The 18,865-nt window shown below is 51.0% G+C and overlaps 1 protein-coding gene across 3 annotated transcripts in view; it reads left to right on the top strand.

Annotated features, from left to right (window-relative positions):
* The window catches only part of CCDC136 (coiled-coil domain containing 136), a 30,165-nt gene extending 16,787 nt beyond the window's left edge, over positions 1-13,378 (top strand). The window contains exons 12-19 of one of the 3 annotated variants that reach the window (XM_036247326.1): positions 1,304-1,498; positions 2,189-2,413; positions 3,792-4,232; positions 4,366-4,587; positions 5,772-6,044; positions 6,721-7,026; positions 9,273-9,379; positions 13,058-13,118. In XM_036247326.1, coding sequence (XP_036103219.1) covers positions 1,304-1,498; positions 2,189-2,413; positions 3,792-4,232; positions 4,366-4,587; positions 5,772-6,044; positions 6,721-7,026; positions 9,273-9,374 — 1,764 coding nt within the window. In that variant the 3' untranslated portion in view covers positions 9,375-9,379; positions 13,058-13,118. Of the gene's footprint in view, positions 1-1,303; positions 1,499-2,188; positions 2,414-3,791; positions 4,233-4,365; positions 4,588-5,771; positions 6,045-6,720; positions 7,027-9,272; positions 9,380-9,491; positions 9,872-13,057 lie in introns of those variants that run through there. The other 2 variants (XM_036247327.1, XM_036247325.1) reach the window with 2 other exon arrangements.
* Positions 13,379-18,865: the final 5,487 nt, after the last annotated feature.

Raw genomic sequence — 18,865 nt, forward strand, 5'->3', positions numbered from 1 at the left:
GAATGCTTACACATAATTCCATGTGTAATATCTTGTCATTTGTGGAGAACATACACGCAGGCCCATGTATATAACTTTAATTGTTAGACCTGGACAGAGAAGATCTAATTTTGTGGCAGATTGCAGATGCCCCTGTGGGATGGCATGGACGTGCCTAGAGCGCCGATTGCCTATTAGAAGGACCTGGGCGGTTCCGGGATTTATTCTGTGACTTCTGAGTAGAGTCCTCCACGCTTGAGTTTTACTCTCTCTAAATTAGAATACTACTCTTATCCCTCTTCCTTTTGGTAATAAGTCCTGGAAGCGATAAAGACTTCCTTGCTCATTCTCCCTTTGTTTCATAGTGTGTAAAATGGTCAGTGACCCTGTGTTGAGCGCTTTCAGGATCACTGATAAGAAGTGGAAAGGTGTTGAAGCATGATGGGGAACAGGCCCAAGATTCTCAAAAAGTAGTGGAATACGTCACATTCAGCCAAAATACTCACTAGCTCCTGCCGCTGCTGATAGCGGGCTGTGTCTCCAGGGGAAGGCTTTCAGGCAACACAAACTAGGGAGGCTCTTTGGGCCACCCCAACAGTCCACCTGCCTTTCTGCGCCCAGGCTCACGTTTCGCCTTCCCTGTTCCACTAAACGTGGGAGTGAGGGGGTCTGCGCCTTGCTCGTCGCTTCCCCGCCTAGTGAAAGAGACGCCAGCTGGCGCACAGAGCCAGCTTCTCCTCTGGTCATAAAACAGCACTGAGCTGAGTCTGATACTAGAAGATTTAGATTTTTGGAATCATAGGATGATTTCGTCTTCTTAACCCAAATTCAGCAATAGCACATACTTTTCTAAAGATTTTAAAAGATGATTATGAAGACAAAAATGGGGGGGGAAATTGGTGAAATTAAGTCCAATTTCCTTATTGGTAAGGACCAATACTTAGGAATAAAAACAAGTTGAGGGTAATGAGAGTAACAGGAAGTAGAATTCCAGGCAGGGTGAGAAAATGGTATATACCAAAGGAAAGGGAGCCAGGGCAAATGAAGAGGGAGGGGCATTGACAACACTCCCACGCAAATACTCTCAGAAGGGACTAGTAGAAAAATTTAGAGCACAGCCAAACAGTTGTCCCAAGCAGCCCGCTGGGGTTACCTGTTCAGCATTAAAACCTGTTGGGCGCGGTGTGGCTTGGGATGATCAGTGCAGGGAGGGCGACCCTGGTGAATGGCTCGAGGGGGGAGGCCACAGGAGTGCTCTACTAGCCACACAGGCGGAGAACTACCGCACAGAGTAACCAGCCCCCCATGCCCCGCCCACCCACAGTGTGATGCACTGCTGTCCCGACTGACAGCGTTGCAGGAAAAGTACAAGGCCAGCCAGAAGGAGATGGGGCAGCTGCAGATGGAGCAGTGCGAACTCCTGGAGGATCAGAGGAGGTTGCAGGAGGAGCAGGGCCAGCTGCAAGAAGAGCTGCACAGGCTCACGTTCCCACTACCCAAATCTGGTCTCCTCCGGAAGGTAAAGCCAGCCAGCCAACGGCTACCAAGTATGGACAAGTGGCTTTGAGAAGCTTCCCAGGTGTGACTATACTTGGGATTGAGATTTTTCTTCCCTTAACCAACCACTCCTTATTTTCTCACCAATTTCAAACCAAAAAATTCAATATAGCTGATTAGGATTTTACATGTATTTTTTTTTTATCCTCACCCAAGGATATGTTTTTATTAATTTGAGAGAGAGAGAGAGAGAGAGAGAAACATCAATCAGCTGCCTCCTACATACACCCCAACCGGGGACTGAACCTGCAACCTGGATATGTTCCCTGACCGGGGATCAAACCCTCCACCTTCCGGTGCAAGGGACCACACTCCAACCAACCAAGCCACACTGGCCAGGGCTAGGGTTTTACATCTTAAAATACATTTTATGCTATGGAATCTGTCCGGAATTTTATATTTAGATATTTAGTCTAGCTGGAGAAAGCATACTTGAAAGCACTTTATAAATGACAAAATACATCCGAACATATGAGATCTGTTCTGTTCAACTAGCAGATCTCCCCAGAAGGACTGCCCCCTTCCCAGATGGGCTGTGCAGAGCCAATCCAGAGATTCCTAAGGGGAGGGAGGGGCTCCAGCAGGAAGGAGGCAGAGGTCTGTCCACGTGACCATCACAGTTCCTGCCCTCTCCCTCCCACTCTACCTGCAGAGTCAGGAGCTACTCACCAAGTTACAAGACTTGTATGAACTACAGCTGCTCTACCAAGGCATGCAGGAGGAGCAGAAGCAACTGATACAGAATCAAGGAAAGGTTTTAAAAGAACAATTAGAGCTGCACAAAGAGCTGCATCTTTTCAAAGAATCTTTTTTCCAGGAAGTGGAGAATCCGGAAGGTTCCAAATCGCTTAAGTCCTCAAAATGTGTTGAAAACAAGGTAACCATAGCAAGAGGCAGGATGCGGTTCTGGGAACAGCAGGGAGAGGGACTGCACAGAAGGGTCAGTGTTAGGAAGGCCTGTTTGGCCAGGAGAAGGATGAGCCGGAAGCTCTGACCTGCCCCAGCCATGACCGCTCATGGGCCCATGAAGATGAGGCTTTAGATACAGCCTGAGGACTTCACCCATCTGCATGCCCAGCTGAAGCCCCATGAACCCTTAGAACCAGGATGACCTGGAGTCTGTGTTGGCCTGATAATTTATCTCAACCCCTTTAGCATCTCATTTTCTGGATGTATGTTATCATTTTAGTGTTTGTTTGGATTGCTTGGGACTGACTCTAAAGGTGTCCTCTTTTTCTCATGAGCTCGTTGATAACTGAGAAGTACACTTTTCAATGATAAATCTAAAACCTTTTGGTGTTCCACATGAGGCCCGTACGGGCCATTCATTTCCAAGGGAAGAGTTCCTAGCATGTGGGTACCGACCACACTGTTTTCACTGCAACATTGGCAAGAATAACAGCCAATAACAGCCTGGTCAGGGAGGTTAGACACCAGTAAGGGTCGGGCCTCTGGGGCTTCTGTGATAGAGGTTTCCAAGTAAGTCAGATCTGGGGGGTGAATTTAGTCTGAGGTCTCCGTGGAAGCAAGGAAGAGCAGGTAGACTGTTTCAGTTTAGGCAAAATCATTTCATTCAGATATTAGCCTAGACAGGGAGATCCAGGCAATAGCAGGAGTCCAAACTGTGAGATGAGGTCAGATTCCAGCGGCATCAGATTTCAGCCTGGAAAACAGAGACCAGGAACCAGTATGGAATATTTCCTTAACCAAGCAGATCTCAGCTCGGGCATCAGCAGCCAAGAAGCCAGGCCCAGAGGGCCTCGGAAACATGCGCCGAGTCCAGATCCAGAATTGGGGCAGGAGGTACAGGAACTTGTAGTGAGACCTTGATCCCAAGTCCCCATCTTCTGAGGAAGGAATCCTTCGTATTCAAGTCCAAGGCTGATTTTAGAACTGAGGGTAGGGAACTGAGTCTAAAGGCCAGGATGATGGGTACACCTGACTGAGCAGAGCACAGGGTAGGGAGCCAGAGTGTTCTGGAGACCCACTCAGCACTGCTCCAAGGAGAGAGGGAGGCAGACACAACAGCAATGGGAGCCCAGAGACTGGGAGCATCTGCCCTGGGGAGATTTTCCCCAATGCGCGAGAAACTGACCCACGCAGGTTACCTGTAGGCCAAGTTGATGACTTAGGCTATCGTGAGGCTGGAGTGCAGGTGTTGGTTCTCTAAGGTATGCTCTCAGACGACTGCTCCAGGAGGGGTGCGGCCAGGACTGCAGCGTTAGGGTAACGCTCCTGTCTCCCACCCACTCCAGCAGTCCAGGGCGATCATCGCCCAGATGCAGGCCCTGCAGGACCTGTACCAGACCAGCCAGACTGAGCAGGAGCTACTGCGGCAGGAGCAGGAGCGGCTCCTAGAGGAGCGGAAAAGGCTGCAGGCTGACTTGCAGCTCTGCCTGGAAGAAATGCAGTTGCTCCAAGCCCAGTCCCCTTCTATAAAAATGAGCCTTGAGTCCTACAAGAAGAGTTATGGCAGCAGCATTGACACCAGTGAGGGCTTTCACAAGAGTTACGGGAGCACCCAGGCCAGTGATGAGAGCTTTCTCAAGAGCTATGACAGTAGCACCAGTGCCACCGACACCTGCATGAAGAGTTACCGCACCAGCAGCAGCAGCAGCGGCAGCAGCTCTGACACCTTTCATAAGAGTTATGTCACCAGCACTGACGACGAACCTGCTGAGCCCAAAGATATAGAGGTAAAAGTAGCCAGATGACACGGCAGACAGGGAAAGAAGGTTCTTGTCTTATTCAGGGAGGGCCTAGCCAAGAGAGCGGGGCAGAGGGCAGGTGCTTCCCAGGGTGCCATCATCGCTCCCCCACCCTCCACAGCACTTTGATGACATGGTGGCTGAGGTGCTGGTCAAGCTGCAGGGAGTGCAGGCCATGTACCAGCTCAGCCAGGAGGAGCACAACCTGCTGCAAGAGCGGATGAGGACGCACCTGGACCAGCAGAAGGAGCTGAAGGAAGAGCTGGAGGCCTGTGAGAAGGAGTTCAGGGAGTGCATCGAGGGCCCTGAGAAGCCTGTTGCCTCCCAGAGTGACAAGAATGAGGTAACTGCTGTCAGGGTTGCTTGGAGGAGTCCCTGGAGCCAGAGGAGGTCATAGCTATCTCAGAGAGGCTGAGGAGAGGGGCAGGAGCTCACTGCCAGCTCGGCATAGTTGTCCCCTTCCTGGCCAGAGGGACGCAGAGGGCACTGAGTCGCAGGAAGCCGGGCGGTCTGCTGCGTCACGGATGGACATTTCTCAGGGGCCTACTGCGCGGGATTTGCTGATCTTCACAGCTCTCTGAATACTTCTTCCCCTTTGCCACTTCTGTTCTCTCTTTTGCTCTGTGCCCCAGAGCACTTCTGTGGAGCTGTATTGTTTCATCTCCCAACTTTCTTTAGTTATTTTGTGTGTTTTTCTCTTCTCTCTTCAACTAGATTGTAAGCACCTCAAGGACAGGGCCCCGCCTCCTCTTGGGTCTGTCATAATTGTAATAAGAGTGCTCTGCACCCACTAGTAATGGCACAGAAGACATTGTCTCTGACCGAGAGTAGCCCACTGTCCTGGGGGGGTCCTTGTGTGTGCAGGGGAGAGGTTCAGAGAGCAAGACCCACGGGCCTAGCAGCTTAGTGTCGGTACCTACCAAGGAGACCCTGCGTGCTGCCAGAGTCAGAAGAGAGAAGCAGAGGTTTGGGAGCTGGGTTGGGACTGCCTCTGTGCAGGGCGAGGTGGAGGTGCCCAGGTACACTCAGGCGTGTCCGACACACTTCCTTAGGTGATTGCTCCTGGCAGAGAAAGCGTTTGGGTGGAGTAGAAGGGCCCATCAAAAACCATGATAGAATAAAGCCCAAGGTTCAGCAGGGGTAGCCTACAGTTATTCTCCAGATAGGTCACAGTAAAAATAGAATTTAAATCATCCTTTCGATCAAGTTAGATGTAAACCGTCCGGTGCCTCGTGAGGGAGGAGCTCTTTGCAAACTGCTTTAGGGCTCATTTTCCACAGTTTCGTGTTTTCTTTCTTTTGTTAGTAACGTGTCCAGTGTTATTAATTAAGTGTTGGGGCTGAGATCTGAACCCAGAGGCCGCACTCTCAATCCTTACGTTCTGCTGCCAACTCCAGCTCCCTCGTGTTTTCTCTCTTGTCTGCTTCCCCTCGGGCCCTAGCAGGGACATTCCCGAGGCAGTGATCCCAGGCAGGGCCCAGGCCGACCCGCCAGCCAGACGGGGTCACTGGCCCTCACTGCCCACAGATCAAAGAGCTGCAGATCAAGCTGCGGGAGCTGCAGCTGCAGTACCAGGCCAGCATGGACGAGCAGGGCCGGCTCTTGGCGGTGCAGGAGCAGTTGGAGGGGCAGCTGCAGTGCTGCCAGGAAGAGCTTCGCCAGCTCAAAGAGCAGAGGCCCCCTGCTACCAAGGGCAAGAATGCCAGTAAGAACATGAACAAGAATGCCAATGGGGTTAAAAATAAAAAGGTGACCAAGCCAAGCCTGGAGAGTTCTGAGAGCATCTGTGAGTCCAGGCAGGTGAGTAGTAACCTATGTAGACAAGTAGGTGAGATCCTGGGAAGAAAAATCACCTCTCCCACCAGTCTGACCACGTGAGGTATTTGTAGAGCAGCTTCTGGGGTCTCTAAGGTGTCTAGAATAGTTCCATCCTGGTAGCAATGGAATGTACTCCCTTTTCCGTGAAGTTAAGGGGAGAGCAGAGAGCAGACTACTCCTATGTGGGGTTACAGCCCCAAAGGACCACAGCCGCTGGGCTGGACAACTGCTCCAGTTAACCCAGCCCAGTGTTCTGGGGCCCCGTTCTCCCTGGGTCACATGCTCGAGAGAAGGACCAAATGGATGAAAAGAGAGGAAGTTGTTCAAAGTAGCTGTGTACACAAGAGTGAAAGAGGACTCGGTCAAGCAGGAGTCATGGTGCAGGTATAGCAAGAGCGGTTGAGGTGCAGAGCTCAAGAAGCCTTAGCTCTGGCAGCTGTCTGGGGAGGCTGATGTCCAGGCCGAGGCGCAGTCCGGGGAGGCTGGGTGTGACTGCCTCCACGCCGTGTGCAGGAGATCCGCTCAGTCCCAGGTCTCAGTGCCGCCCACGCACCATGACAGGGGAAGCAGAGTGTTCTCGAGTCCTTCGGCGGTGTGTTGAGGGTAGGGAGCTTGGCAGGTAACAGCATCCCCCATCCCGCCCCGCCTCCGCCCACAGAGTCTGGAGGTAGTGCTGTACTACAAGGCCAGCCACACAGATTCAGAGGGTCTTCCGAAAGAGGAAGTGGAGGAGGAAAAGAAGGAGGAAGCTGAAGAGGAACCAAAGGAGGAGTCCCGGGAGGAAGTAGTGTCTGAGCCCCCCCCAGCTCTCATAGAAACGAAGCCCACAGAAGAGGAGGAGGAGGGGTCTGAAGAGTGCCAAGACCAGGAGGGTAAGGAAGAAGACAACCAAGATGAGGAGGACAACGGCTCTTGCCCTGAAACTTCAGAGGAAAACCTCCTCAAAATGTCTGAGAGCAAAAAGGTAACCGCAGCCAAAGGCTGGGTGCAGTGGGGAACGGGCCCTTGGGCTCAGATGCGCCGGTGTTCAGGGTGACCCAGCCCTGGGATGGACTTCTACAGGAGTAGAGGCCAGTGATCTCTGAGGCAGACCACTCAGGGAACGTGGAAATGGAGACGGGATTGGAGAGAGTAGTCTCTCTGTGGGAAATGCAGGCTTAAACCAATTTGCTGTGGAACTGTATCGCAAAGACCCCCTTTGCTGGGAACCAAGGTGGGGTCTTTGGAGTCCTGCCTCTCTTCACTGACCCGCTAGCACTTGTTATTTACGTCAGGAGGGTGCTCCCCCTGCCTGAGTGCATTGGTGCACTAGGGACGCTGACAGTGCGCGACCTGTCAGCCTGGGTCAGTCATCCAGTCCCCCTTTCCCACCGTGCCCTTTAAGTTTGACCTTTGTTGTTGCCATTAGGAGTGGGTAGAGGGTGGTGTCACCCACTGGGCTCTATATATTACAAGGCATGAGGGTGGGGCCCTGGAGTGATCAGAAGTGACATTTCGGTCTGGGGACCAGCCAGTTCCCTAATCCTTTACTTGCTGGATCGTAAGAGGTTGGGGTGGGAATATCCTGAATAATTACAACAAAAATGCAGAAGTATTTCTATAGTTTAAGGACTAGTACATCTGTACAGGTATGTACCAGCCGAATTCCTGCCTGGTTAAGGTTAACTGGGGGCTCTGGCTCCCTGAAGAGTTTGAGCACTTCCTGAATAAGTCCTCAGTTTACAGTCCAGGTGTTCTGTCCCTGTGAACAATAAGTCCTTGTGGTGGGATGTCCGTCAACTTGAGGGCCACCTGGAGTTCACCGGCAGGTCGGTCCACAGCCCTGGCTGCGGATCCAGTGCGCAGGTCTTGCCCGCCTGGCAGGCCGTTTCTTAGAGGTGAAGTGGGGGAACCGCAGCCTCTCCCCGTGTTCTGTCTCCTTGAATTCATGGTTTTCCACCACATGCTGGGTCAGAGCCTCAGGGATTTCCTGGCCTTGAGTGCCATATTTCTTTAAAACAATTTTTTTTTATCCTCACCTGAGGACATTTTTTCATTTTTTTGTTCAGATAGAGTGGGAGGGGGGGAGAGAGAGAGAGAAACATCGACGTGAAAGGGATACATCGAGTGGCTGCCATCCGCACGACCCAACCAGGGCCGGGGACAAACTGCAACAGAGGTACGTGCCCCCAGCGGGAACCGAACCCAGGTCTCTCTGGACTGCAGGTCCACGCTCCAATCGCTGAGCTAAACCGGCCAGGGCATTTAAAATATTTTTTTTCTTTATTGATATTAGAGAGAGAGAAGGGAGAAAGATAGAAACATCGATGAGAGAGAACATTGATTGGCCGCCTGCTGCGTGCCCTCCACTGGGGATTGAGCCCACAACCTGGGCATGTGCCCTGACTGGAAAGCGAACCGGCAACCTCTTGGTGCGTGAGTCTATGCTCAACCACTGAGCCACACCGGCTGGGCCTTGGGTGCCATATTTCTAAATGCCAAACCTGATTTTCCCAGAGTCAGGCACTTTCCTGTGTCTGCATATGGAGGGGCCCTTGGCGCAGTGGGTCCTGGATCCTTTACAGGCTGTTCTGCTGATACAAGTGTTAGCGCCTCAAACTCAGTTTCTCTCGGGGAGCTTGCTGCAGACAAAGACCTGGCCCTTCTCCACTGCTGGCTTGTTTCAGCGCGTTTTGTCTCTCAGCTGCATTGCACTCCTAGGGGATCACAGGGACCAGAGCCCAGAACACTTAGAGATGTGGCAGAAAGCAGCTGGAACAGGGGGCTGACAAAGGGACAGGTGGCCTGGCAGGAGCCGGGCTCTTCCTAGGGTGACAGTGTACATCCTTCTCGTCTGGAGAGCCCAGCTTCCCTCGCCAGAGCCCACTTCTCCAGAGTCACCGACCTCCAGGGAAGGTCTGGGTGCAGATCACCCTGCTCGACAAGATATGAGGGGGACATGGCAAGCTGGAAAGCTGGACCTACCCTGGTGGAGAACTATTCTGTTTTGAACATTCTGGAGGCCGCCAGTGGGGCGAACCAGGCCCGGGTAGCGGAGAAGAAACCCCGCTGCGCTTGCTGGCCAGCTGTTTAATCTCTCGATCTCTCTCTCTCTCTTCCCTTTGTTTTCTCATCTTCGTTATCTGTTGGCTTCATGTGTTTGTGTCTTTTTACGCCACCTTTCATCTCCTGGTCTCTCCTTGCGCTTCTTTCTCATTTGATATGTTGCAGCCATCCCCTGCCCCCAATCCCCCCATCTTCTCCTTGCCTCTCGTAGGCCTGGTGGTCATATCAGCTTTACTCTGGTGCTGGTGGGCTGAGACGTCGTCCTAACGCAGGTACTGGTATGAGTCTTCTTCTGCGGGATCGAGGGAGGGTGCAGGTTGCCCTGGCCTCCCTTCTTTCCCTTTTCTCAGCTGCTTGCTTCTCGCTTTTGCCATTTTATAACAGGCAAAACTGGGCTTTGGGTTTCAGCCCTGGCTTTCCCTTGGGCTACGGCAAAGCCCGTGACTTCTCGAAGAATGTCATCATAACACGTAGGGAGTTAGTTGGAATGCTCACTGTTGACGTAGTTTGAGTTTCTATCTTCTGGCTGGAAAAATGTGGATGATCCAGTGCTGTTGCTACTTTCAAAGCTGCCCAGCTACTTCTGACGAGCTGATGTCTGTCTGCAAGGCTGGCCTGGGTGCTGTTTAGCCCCAGAGCCAAGCTCTCACTGTTGTAACTACCCAGGCGGACAAAATAAGGACTCACTGCCTCCCCTGCTGGGTGAGACAGGAGGTCTGCACAGCTGTGACTCCCCAGGGTCGTGTGTGTGAGGATAGCCTCGATCCATCCTTCAACCTTGGTGAAAATGGAACTGAACCCCTTTCTACTGAGAGGTTCTCTGATTTGGGGCTTTTGGTCTCCAGGAAAATCAGAACAAGAATGCCAGGAAATATTCTCTAGTTCTCTGTTTATCCCTTTTGGGGGGCAGATTCTATTATAATTGGCCTACCAAGCTGGGCTTTCTGGAGAGAATGTGGTACTGGACTGGTGAAAAGTTTCCACCAACCAGAGATGCAAATGTTCTTGGAGGACCAAGGCTGGTACATTCTGGGCACCTTCCAGGTGGCCAGTCCACGTAATCCGGTCTGTCAACAGGGTCCCAAATTCAGGAGGCAGGGTCCCACCTGCCCTCTGGAGCCATACACTCTTCTCTCGGCCTGTTTTAGCTCCTCTCTCGGCTCCTCCTGCCACTCTCCGCCCCACCCCGACCCTCCAGCCCGAGTGGAGTGGGGTTGGCTTAACGTGTAGGCCCAGAGTGGCAGCTGAAGCATTTGCTGGTAGCTCTTATCACCATTTCCTTTTTTCTCCTTCCTCCCCCTCTCACTTTGTTTTCCTCTTCAACCCTTCTCCTTTCTTTCAGGCATTCCACTTATGCCCCATGGACAGTCTTCAGCTCCTTTAGTGACAGGGTCTCCCTGTACCTGTTCCTCCCCTGTATATCCTGGCTTCCGGGCCCCTGTGGGATGAGAACCAGAGCATCCACTGTAACCCTTCTGCAGCACAAACTCAGCCAGGCCAAAGCAGGGTGAGAGGAAGGAACTCCCGGGTAGGGGTTACACCTAGAGTCTGGCTGTACCCCAATATGCAGCTCCCCAGCCAGGAATTTGAGGCAGCATAGGTAGAAACTGGCTGACAAAGTGGTCAGAGAACTTGGCGGTCTGTCTCTGGGGCTTACAGTTTAGCTCAGGGGCAAAATGCATAATCTGAGTTTCTGTTTCTTCACATGTAAGCAAAGGATGATAAAACCTCTGCCTTCCTCACTGAGAAGGAGATGAGTTCATGTATGTAAATGTACTTTACAAATGATAAAATACCATGTAAATAATAAAAAGAACATATACTTACATAATGCATGCTATGTGCCATGCTGTTCTAATCACCTTATCTGTAGTAACTCATTTAAATCTTACAAGGACCCTATGAGGTAGCTGCTGTTGTTTGATAGGTGATAAAACTAAGGCACAGAGAGGTTAAGTAACACAGCCAGGAAATTGTTAATTGAATTCTAAGGACTTGACATTAGCAACAGATAAAATCCCAGTCCTGTTTGCCCTTAGCATCTCTCCTCATTTTGAGCCATTTTCCTTGGTTGCCTCCAGGTGGTGAGGAAGACACCATCCCGCTCTTTGTGCAGCCTCGGATCCCATTCGCTCTCCGGATAACCAATATCACATTGTTAACTTATTTCATGTGTTGTTTATAAAACCCCTTTGCTGTCACATATGCTCGGTTTCCCTTCCCCATTCTCTACCTGCAGTTGATTTTGTGGACCCAAGACAGAACTTTTTCATTTATTCCTGTTAGAGATAAACCATTGATCTAACCCGTGAAGAAGTTTTTAAAAATCTTGACTCTGGTTTCAAAATATTCCGTTTCCCGACTAGCTTCACGTCATCCTGAGAGGTGACAAGCCCCCTCATACCCTCATCCACGTAACAGGCGAGGGCCAGGCCTTCAACGCCGTCTTTCCAGGCTTTTCTCTGGCTCGTTGGTCACCCAACAAACCATCACAAACTGCTTTCATCCTACTCACGCCCTCATCTCTATGGAAACCCTGCTCAGACCCCTTGGTCAAGTCCAAAACATGATTTTCTGGATTTGTGAATGTATTTTATTTATTTTTATTTTTAATTGGATTTATTGGGTTTCATTGGATTTATACAATTATGCATGTTTCATGGGTACAGTTCTATAATATATCATCTGTTGTTCTGTGAATAGAGTGACTGAGTCTGAAAGGAAAGCCTGACGTGACGTACCCCTTTGTGACACCCAAACCAGCCCTTTCCTCAGCCAGTGTGGAGCCCTGCCTCTGCCTGGGCGGAGGGCGCCAGCTCACGTGTGTGGGTTTCAGCGCTGTCCCCCTCCAAGTCTGTCAGGCTGACATTGTCAGCAGTGTGCATTAGGACAGCGGTGTCTGAGCGTGTAAATATTTTCCCAGCTCTCTTTCCAGTTATTTTCTTACATGGGTTACTGTATATATACACCTCCAACACTGTTTTGCTTCTCATTTCATATCTTATGTTCTTTTTAGTAACTATTTTCACAAGTGTAGGAGATTTTCTTTGCTCTTTATAGTTGGCTTAAAATCCTCTTTTAGATTCGTTATGCTCTGAGCAAATGCAGTTTAGTGGGCTGTATCCGCCCTTCCCTATAACTGTTACACCATTGTTTACAACTTACAACCCAAATTCTGTCTTTCAAGTAATACAGTAAAAAAAAAGTAATAAAAGTAGGAGCTACTTCCCCAAGTATGTATTTTCTTGTCCAGGATTTCCTGTTCCCTAAATGATGCTTATTGTTGTCCCATGAATCAGCAAGATTCGCTATGGTCAGCAGGGTCTGGCAGCCTCCGCACATGCTCAGGAAGTCAGTCGACACACCTGGTAACTGGGGGTGTTCAGTGACACTGGCACTTGCCTCCCAGGGCCAGTGACCAGCTTCCTTGAATTTCCTTGAGTCAACATCATTCTCCACAAAGGGTTTGGGCTGCCTTAGAACCTCGTATTTGCTGCACTCCGCGGTGTACTTTCTTCACTTCCCGCTTCGTCCTAATATCCTCTTGACTCCGCGTTCATTCTCCACGAAACTAATGAGGTGCTGCAGTTTTTCCCTAAGGGTCACACTTACCCTCGTAGTTTTGCCATGGTATCCGACCCTTTCTCACCGCACCCATTTGCATACTCTGAAGTCTGGCTCCTGAGCTTGCTTCCACACACAGGAACTGGTCCTCTTCCCATCCCGTGGGGTGTGCATACAGGCAGCACCGCAGGTGGTACACGTAGGGTTGTCCCAGGTACTCGTGGTGCCCAGACTCAGACCACATTGCCTCCAGCAGTTATCCAGAAGGTAAGAGGGAGTGGGCCATGGTGGTCCCGAGGTGTCTCCAGCACCAGCAGGCAGGGGATCTCTGGCTTAGGGAAGGATTCAGAGGCTGGGCACTCACCGTTTGTCTTTGGTCCCCACAGAACATGTTTGGGATGTGGAAGCCTGTGGTGTTCTTGGCTCTTGCAGCTGTGGCTCTGTATGTGTTACCCAACATGCGACAACAGGAGACAGAGTTCTGCCTCCTGGAGTGATGGCAGACCTGGGCCAGCCGAGCGGGCAGATCCCAGTGGCTGCTACCCTCAGCTCTGGGCAGGACACCCTGTGCCAGAGCCCCTCCCATCCATATGTCCCATGTGCCCTCATCTTCTTAGCCTCAGTCACCCAGGCTAGAAAGGCTTATGGGGAGCAGCTGGTTCCCATCTCCTGCCTTGTATGAGAACCTAGGTTCCTTAGAATTAAATATCAACCTAACTACATGAGACTTTGTGGCTTTTTATTTGTTAAAACCTCACAACACAACCAGAACAGAGCGGTTCCCCTTAAACCAGGCACCTCAAATAAGGGTCTGATGCCTAAATATGATTTCTCACCCTACAAATGACCTCAGCAATGAAGCTGGTCCCTGTGCTGCCAGCCAAGGCACAGGTGGATTGGTCTGTGCATGTTAACACTGTCTCAAGGAGCTCATCTAAGCACAGAGAAATGGGATGAACTGGGTACTTCGTGTGAGGGGCCCGATGACCTGCCCCTGCACTCTGCCCATACCTGTCTGCTCGGGGAGAACACCTTGAGAAGATCCGTGAGTGACCCTTTGTGGCTTGTCCATGACTTCTCAAAGGGCTCACTCTTAGAGACAACTTTATCAATCACAGGCCTGGCAGTAAACAGGTCACACACTCAAAAGCTTGACTGAAGAGCTGAATGAAGGGACAATGTACAGAAGGCAAAGCTGAAGAACAAACAAGGAACAGTGAAGTCCCCAGGCACTAGCAACGTGGAAAGTGGCTACCATCCCAGGCCTGAAAAGAGGCCCAGGCACACATGGAGGCCACAGGGGGATTCGGCCCTTTCAGAACCACAAATAAAATGGGGGGTTTATGTATCCCTCACCCTCTTCCCATTGCCAGGTTCCTGTTGGTACCTCTCACTGGCTGGTCCCAACTGGGGCGTCATCTTTTTTTTATTTTTATTTTTATCCTCACCCAAGGACATTTTTTTATTTTTTGTTCAGATAGAGTGGGAGGGGGAGAGAGAGAGAGAGAGAGAGAGAGAAACATCGACGTGACGGGGACAAACTGCAACCAAGGTACATGCCCCTTAGCGGGAACTGAACCCGGGCCTCTCTGGACCGCAGGCCGCCGCTCTAACCACTGAGCCAAACCAGCCAGGGCTGGGGCGTCATCTTTTAAAGTTAGCCTCCTGGAGTTCCGAGCAGGGCGAAGGATTGAGAATAGGTCTAAGTGGGGACAAGCAGAACAATGAGGATAATTGATGAGCATTCTTGTTTGCCTTTATCCGTGCGGAGCCCTTCGTGATTGGTTATTCTCATCACGAATGTGTCCATATGAAAGCCCCTGAGTATAATCATAAACCACAGTGGACAGAATGACCCCCATGACTGCTGGTTTCCTGGGACCCCCCTCTCTGCCTCCTTTCCACGTGATGCCAGAGGAGTCTCTCTCATTCACCCAAATATCCAAAGCAACCTACAGAGCATGTATGGTGGTGGACACTGCTAAACACTAAATAAATTCAGCAGCAAGGCCATTTAGAATTAGATTTTTAGAAAAATAATTTTTCTTTGTTAATTTTGGAAGGGAGAGGGATAGAGACATTGATGAGAGGGAACATCAATTGGCTGCTTCCTGCATGCCTCCCACTGGGGATCGGCCACAACCTGGGCATGTGCCCTGACTGGGAATCGAACCAGCAACCTCTTGGTGCATGGGTCAACACTCGACCACTGAGTAACACCGGCTGGGCTAGAATTAGATTGTATGATTGTAAAATTGTGTGCAGCTCAGAGGAGTAACAAGGCTGAACTGGGAGTCCATCCAGCAGCCCTGGGGCCAGTGCTGAAAACATGACCAGCCCACATAAACAGGGCTGCACCTAGGCAGACTTTGCCTCCCTCTAAATGACTCTGAAGATAGTGCTCATTTAGGGCGGCCTAGCTTCTAGCTACTCAAAGTGTGGCCCACAGATCAGCAGCATCAGCGCTGGAAGCTTGTTAGGCAGACTCTCAGACCCCCTTCAGACATACGGCACAAAATCTGCATTTAAAAAAGACACCCCCCCCCATCAGTATGCACAATAAGATTTGAGAAGCACTGCCTGCAGTTACATAAGACTGTGTGTCCTCAGTTGTAACCTAAGTGAAGAAATTCTTTCACGACCCTCTGGTGTCACTGGCCCCTGGCTCCTGGCTCTTAGGTGTAGTGAAACCCTGCTTTTTGTCGGCTTTACCCTGGCCCCCAGTTGGCTGGAGAATATATGCGGTAGAAAGGACTAGAAGGTTGCCTATCACCGAGGATCACTGATTTAACTTGGAATTGATTACAAGTCAAGGTGGAGGTCATGAACTGGTCCTCCCCAGTCCTGAATCTAGAGCCTGGGCAATGACGGGAAAATGGTCCTGCTTTCCCCCAGCCTTTTGGCTTAGAATGCAGAGCTCTTCCTTTAGGACACTTGCCCTGTTGGCTCCCCATTCTCTTCATCGTTTTGGGCTCTGACTCCTAGTCTTGTTGATATACTTCACCAGAGCAGATTAAAGAGGTCTCTCTGTGTTGAATGTGACAGTCACTTGAGCTAGCTTTAAGTCTACAGGGGTGTCTCTTAGAAGCCAGGGAGATATGCACCCAGGCTGAGGTACAGATAGAACCAAGGACTCATAACACCTTCAGGGGCCTCCAGCTACCGTGCTCCACAAAACTGCGTGCTTTCTGCTCTCCCTGCACAACAGCCTCCCTGCTTTCCTTTCCTGGGTCACACGGCACAGTATACCACCTGCTACTCCTGTCAAGGACCAGCTGCTGGGGGCAGGGGGGTGGTTCTAAAGATCGGAAGTATTCTGGTTCTGATTCTGGCAGGTGGAGTGTTAGGATGCAGGGAAGGGAAGAGGGGAGCACAGTGGAGAGCCTGGCAGTGGACTGTACAGGGGATAGAGACAGAGCTGGGAGGAAGACCTAGCTCACCAGAGCCCACACGGCTCCCAAGATACCAGCAGAGAAAGCCAACTAGCTTTTTTCTGATCACCTATTAGCTGCCAGGCACCATGCTCATCATTTTACGTTACTTCCTTTCGTCTTCATACATAAAAAATCCTTATGAGACCACTATTAACTCCATTTTAGAGATAAGAAAACTGAGGGCCAAGAGTCACATTACCTACCCAAGGTTATAGAGCCCATGGATCTTTCCGTCCTACCACGCTGTCCCTGGCACCTGGGTTAGGACCACCGTCAGTATCACTGACTGATCAAAAGGCCTGCCGTGAGCCTGGCCATCCTGCTATATAGTCACAGATGACTGTAGAAATGTCCCTGACTCCAGAAAAGCAGGATTCTCAAACATGGCCCATTGGGCCTGCTCATTCAGTCTGCTCAGACCGTTAAATACGGATGCTGTCAGTGGCTGATGAGCGGTGCCCCTTGACGGGAGAAGTAGGGCCAGGTGGAAGGCCAGGCAACCTGTTCTCCAGAGACAGATCAGCAGTAGGTGAGTCAGGGGGCTATAAAGGGCCTGTGGCCCCAGCCAGCACCGCCCCAAATACTCAGCTGATGAAACCCCCTGTAAGCCCCTCTATGAGCCCTGCCTTGCTCAGGGAGGAACACATTGGCCCTCAGGGAGGCCACTTCACTTGGCAGGCCCCAGGACCAGCATTGCGCACAGTCTGTTCCAGCCTCATGGCCGGGCCTGGGGCCTGGGCTCATGGGCTATATTGAGGGCTGAGTCACCAGCCTGCCCCTGGGTCAGGCTGCTATGACTGGCTGGCTGGGGCCTGAGTCAGGCCCCGATTTATCCTGGAGAGCAACAGGCTCAAATTTCAGGGGGGTAAGAAGGGTTCCGGGAACCATCCTTGGCACTAGGCACCTTGCTCTGCTGAGACCATTCATCACTCCTCTGGGGTCTCACCAGGACCTCTCCAGGAAAGGGAATGAGAGGCGGGAGAGAGACTTCTTTCTCCGCTGGTTGGCTTCCCTCCGAACATACCCACCCTAACAGAGGCCCTCAACTGACCGAGGGACCTCAGGTAATGCCCACAAAACAGGACTCGGATTTGTAAAGGGGATGGTTGGCTCCAAGCACACCCACCTTACCCCTTTCTCTCCTCCCCAGCTGCTCAGTGAGAGGAATCCATCATCTCTCAGATCTGTTCCTCACTTTCTTCATCAAGGCTTCAGAGACAACATCGCTGAATCCTGAGCTGGCACCTCAGGTGGGGTGTCAGAAGTCTGCCTTTTTACATGTGTACGCGTGCACTCGCGCGCGCGCACACACACACACGCACACACAGTCCCTTGTGAGACCAGCTATGTGTCATGTGTCCCCAGGAGCTGGGCATCTCTCCACAGGAGAGCTCAGCCCCTCGAGCAGACAGACAGCACTGATGCTTGGCGGTTGGCTTTGGCCATCGGACAAAGGTGGTATAGGGGAATGACAGTTCTGGGGATAGGGAGGGGGGTGCCAATAGGAGAGCAAAATTCCTGAGCACCTCGTCACAGGCAGCCGACAGAACATGAGCCGCAGGGCCCAAGCTATTTATACCTCGCCTGTCACTATCAGGGCCCCCAGAGCTCCCCCCTCCCAAGCCAGGCCCCTTGTCTGTTTCTGACTCCTTCTCTACTCTTCCCCCTCCCTACCTGATGAGAAGGAATAATTCATGGACCCCTTTCACAATAAGCACTGCCCACCCCCGACACCCCTGCACTTCTTTCTGAGCTCCATAATGGAGATTGCCCTCATTCTGTCCTTCAAAGTGAAGACAGCCTTCAAAGATGTCCATATCCCCTTCTTTTTCACCGAGTCTGGGGGAGAAGGGGCGTAAAGTAGATTAGTTCACCTATAAGGTCACAGAACCTTCCCAGACTTCCATCATCATAGCTTGAGTTGATTTCAAGGCCCAAACTTATTTGATCTTGAAGAATGAGAAAGCTGAAGAAGTCTGGCCTAAAGGAGGTACCAAGAGTTATGGAATACATGTATGTTACAGAATTATGAAATATATTTTCTCTTTAAAAAAAAAAAATTTTTTAATTTTATGAATTTTTTTATTTATTTATTTTTTTGTTACAGATATTTTACCTTTTTACCCCATTGGCACCCCCACCCCACCCCCCCTCCACCCTGTCCCCGGCTTAGTTGTCCATGTCCATTGGTCATGCATACATGCATATAAGTTCTGTGGTTTATCTCTTCCCACCCCCCCACCCCCCATCCCCTCTTCTGAGGGATGTCAGTCTGTGCCCTACTTCCATGTGTCTGGGTCTACTGTATTCCTCAGACTGTTATGTTCATTATATTCCGTAAAATTTTTTATTTATTAATTTTTAGAGAGAGACAGAGAAACACTGATTTTTGTTTTTCCACTTATTTATGCATTCATTGGTTGATTCTTGTATGTGCACCGACCAGGACCAAACCACAACCTCGGTGTATCAGGATGGTCTCTAACCAACTGAGCTATCTGGCCAGAGTCATACATTCTCTTCATCTAAATATTCTCAATAGCTCCATCATCCCAGGCCAGCTCCTCTGTGTCAGTGCCTCAATTGCCTTGCTGTCACCATTCCCAGCCTCCAGTCACCCTTCGCTTACTCTGAGCGCAGTCCTGCCTGGGCTTCCTGGCTGGCTCCCTCGGGCTCTCCCTGCCCACCAGCCTCTGTCACGTTTCCCCTTGGCTGCCCTGGACAGGACTCTCCCTGTTTCTGTCTGGCTAACCCGCCCTT

The sequence above is a fragment of the Molossus molossus genome, unplaced genomic scaffold, assembly GCF_014108415.1.
Source record: "Molossus molossus isolate mMolMol1 unplaced genomic scaffold, mMolMol1.p scaffold_m16_p_7, whole genome shotgun sequence".
NCBI lineage: Eukaryota > Metazoa > Chordata > Mammalia > Chiroptera > Molossidae > Molossus > Molossus molossus.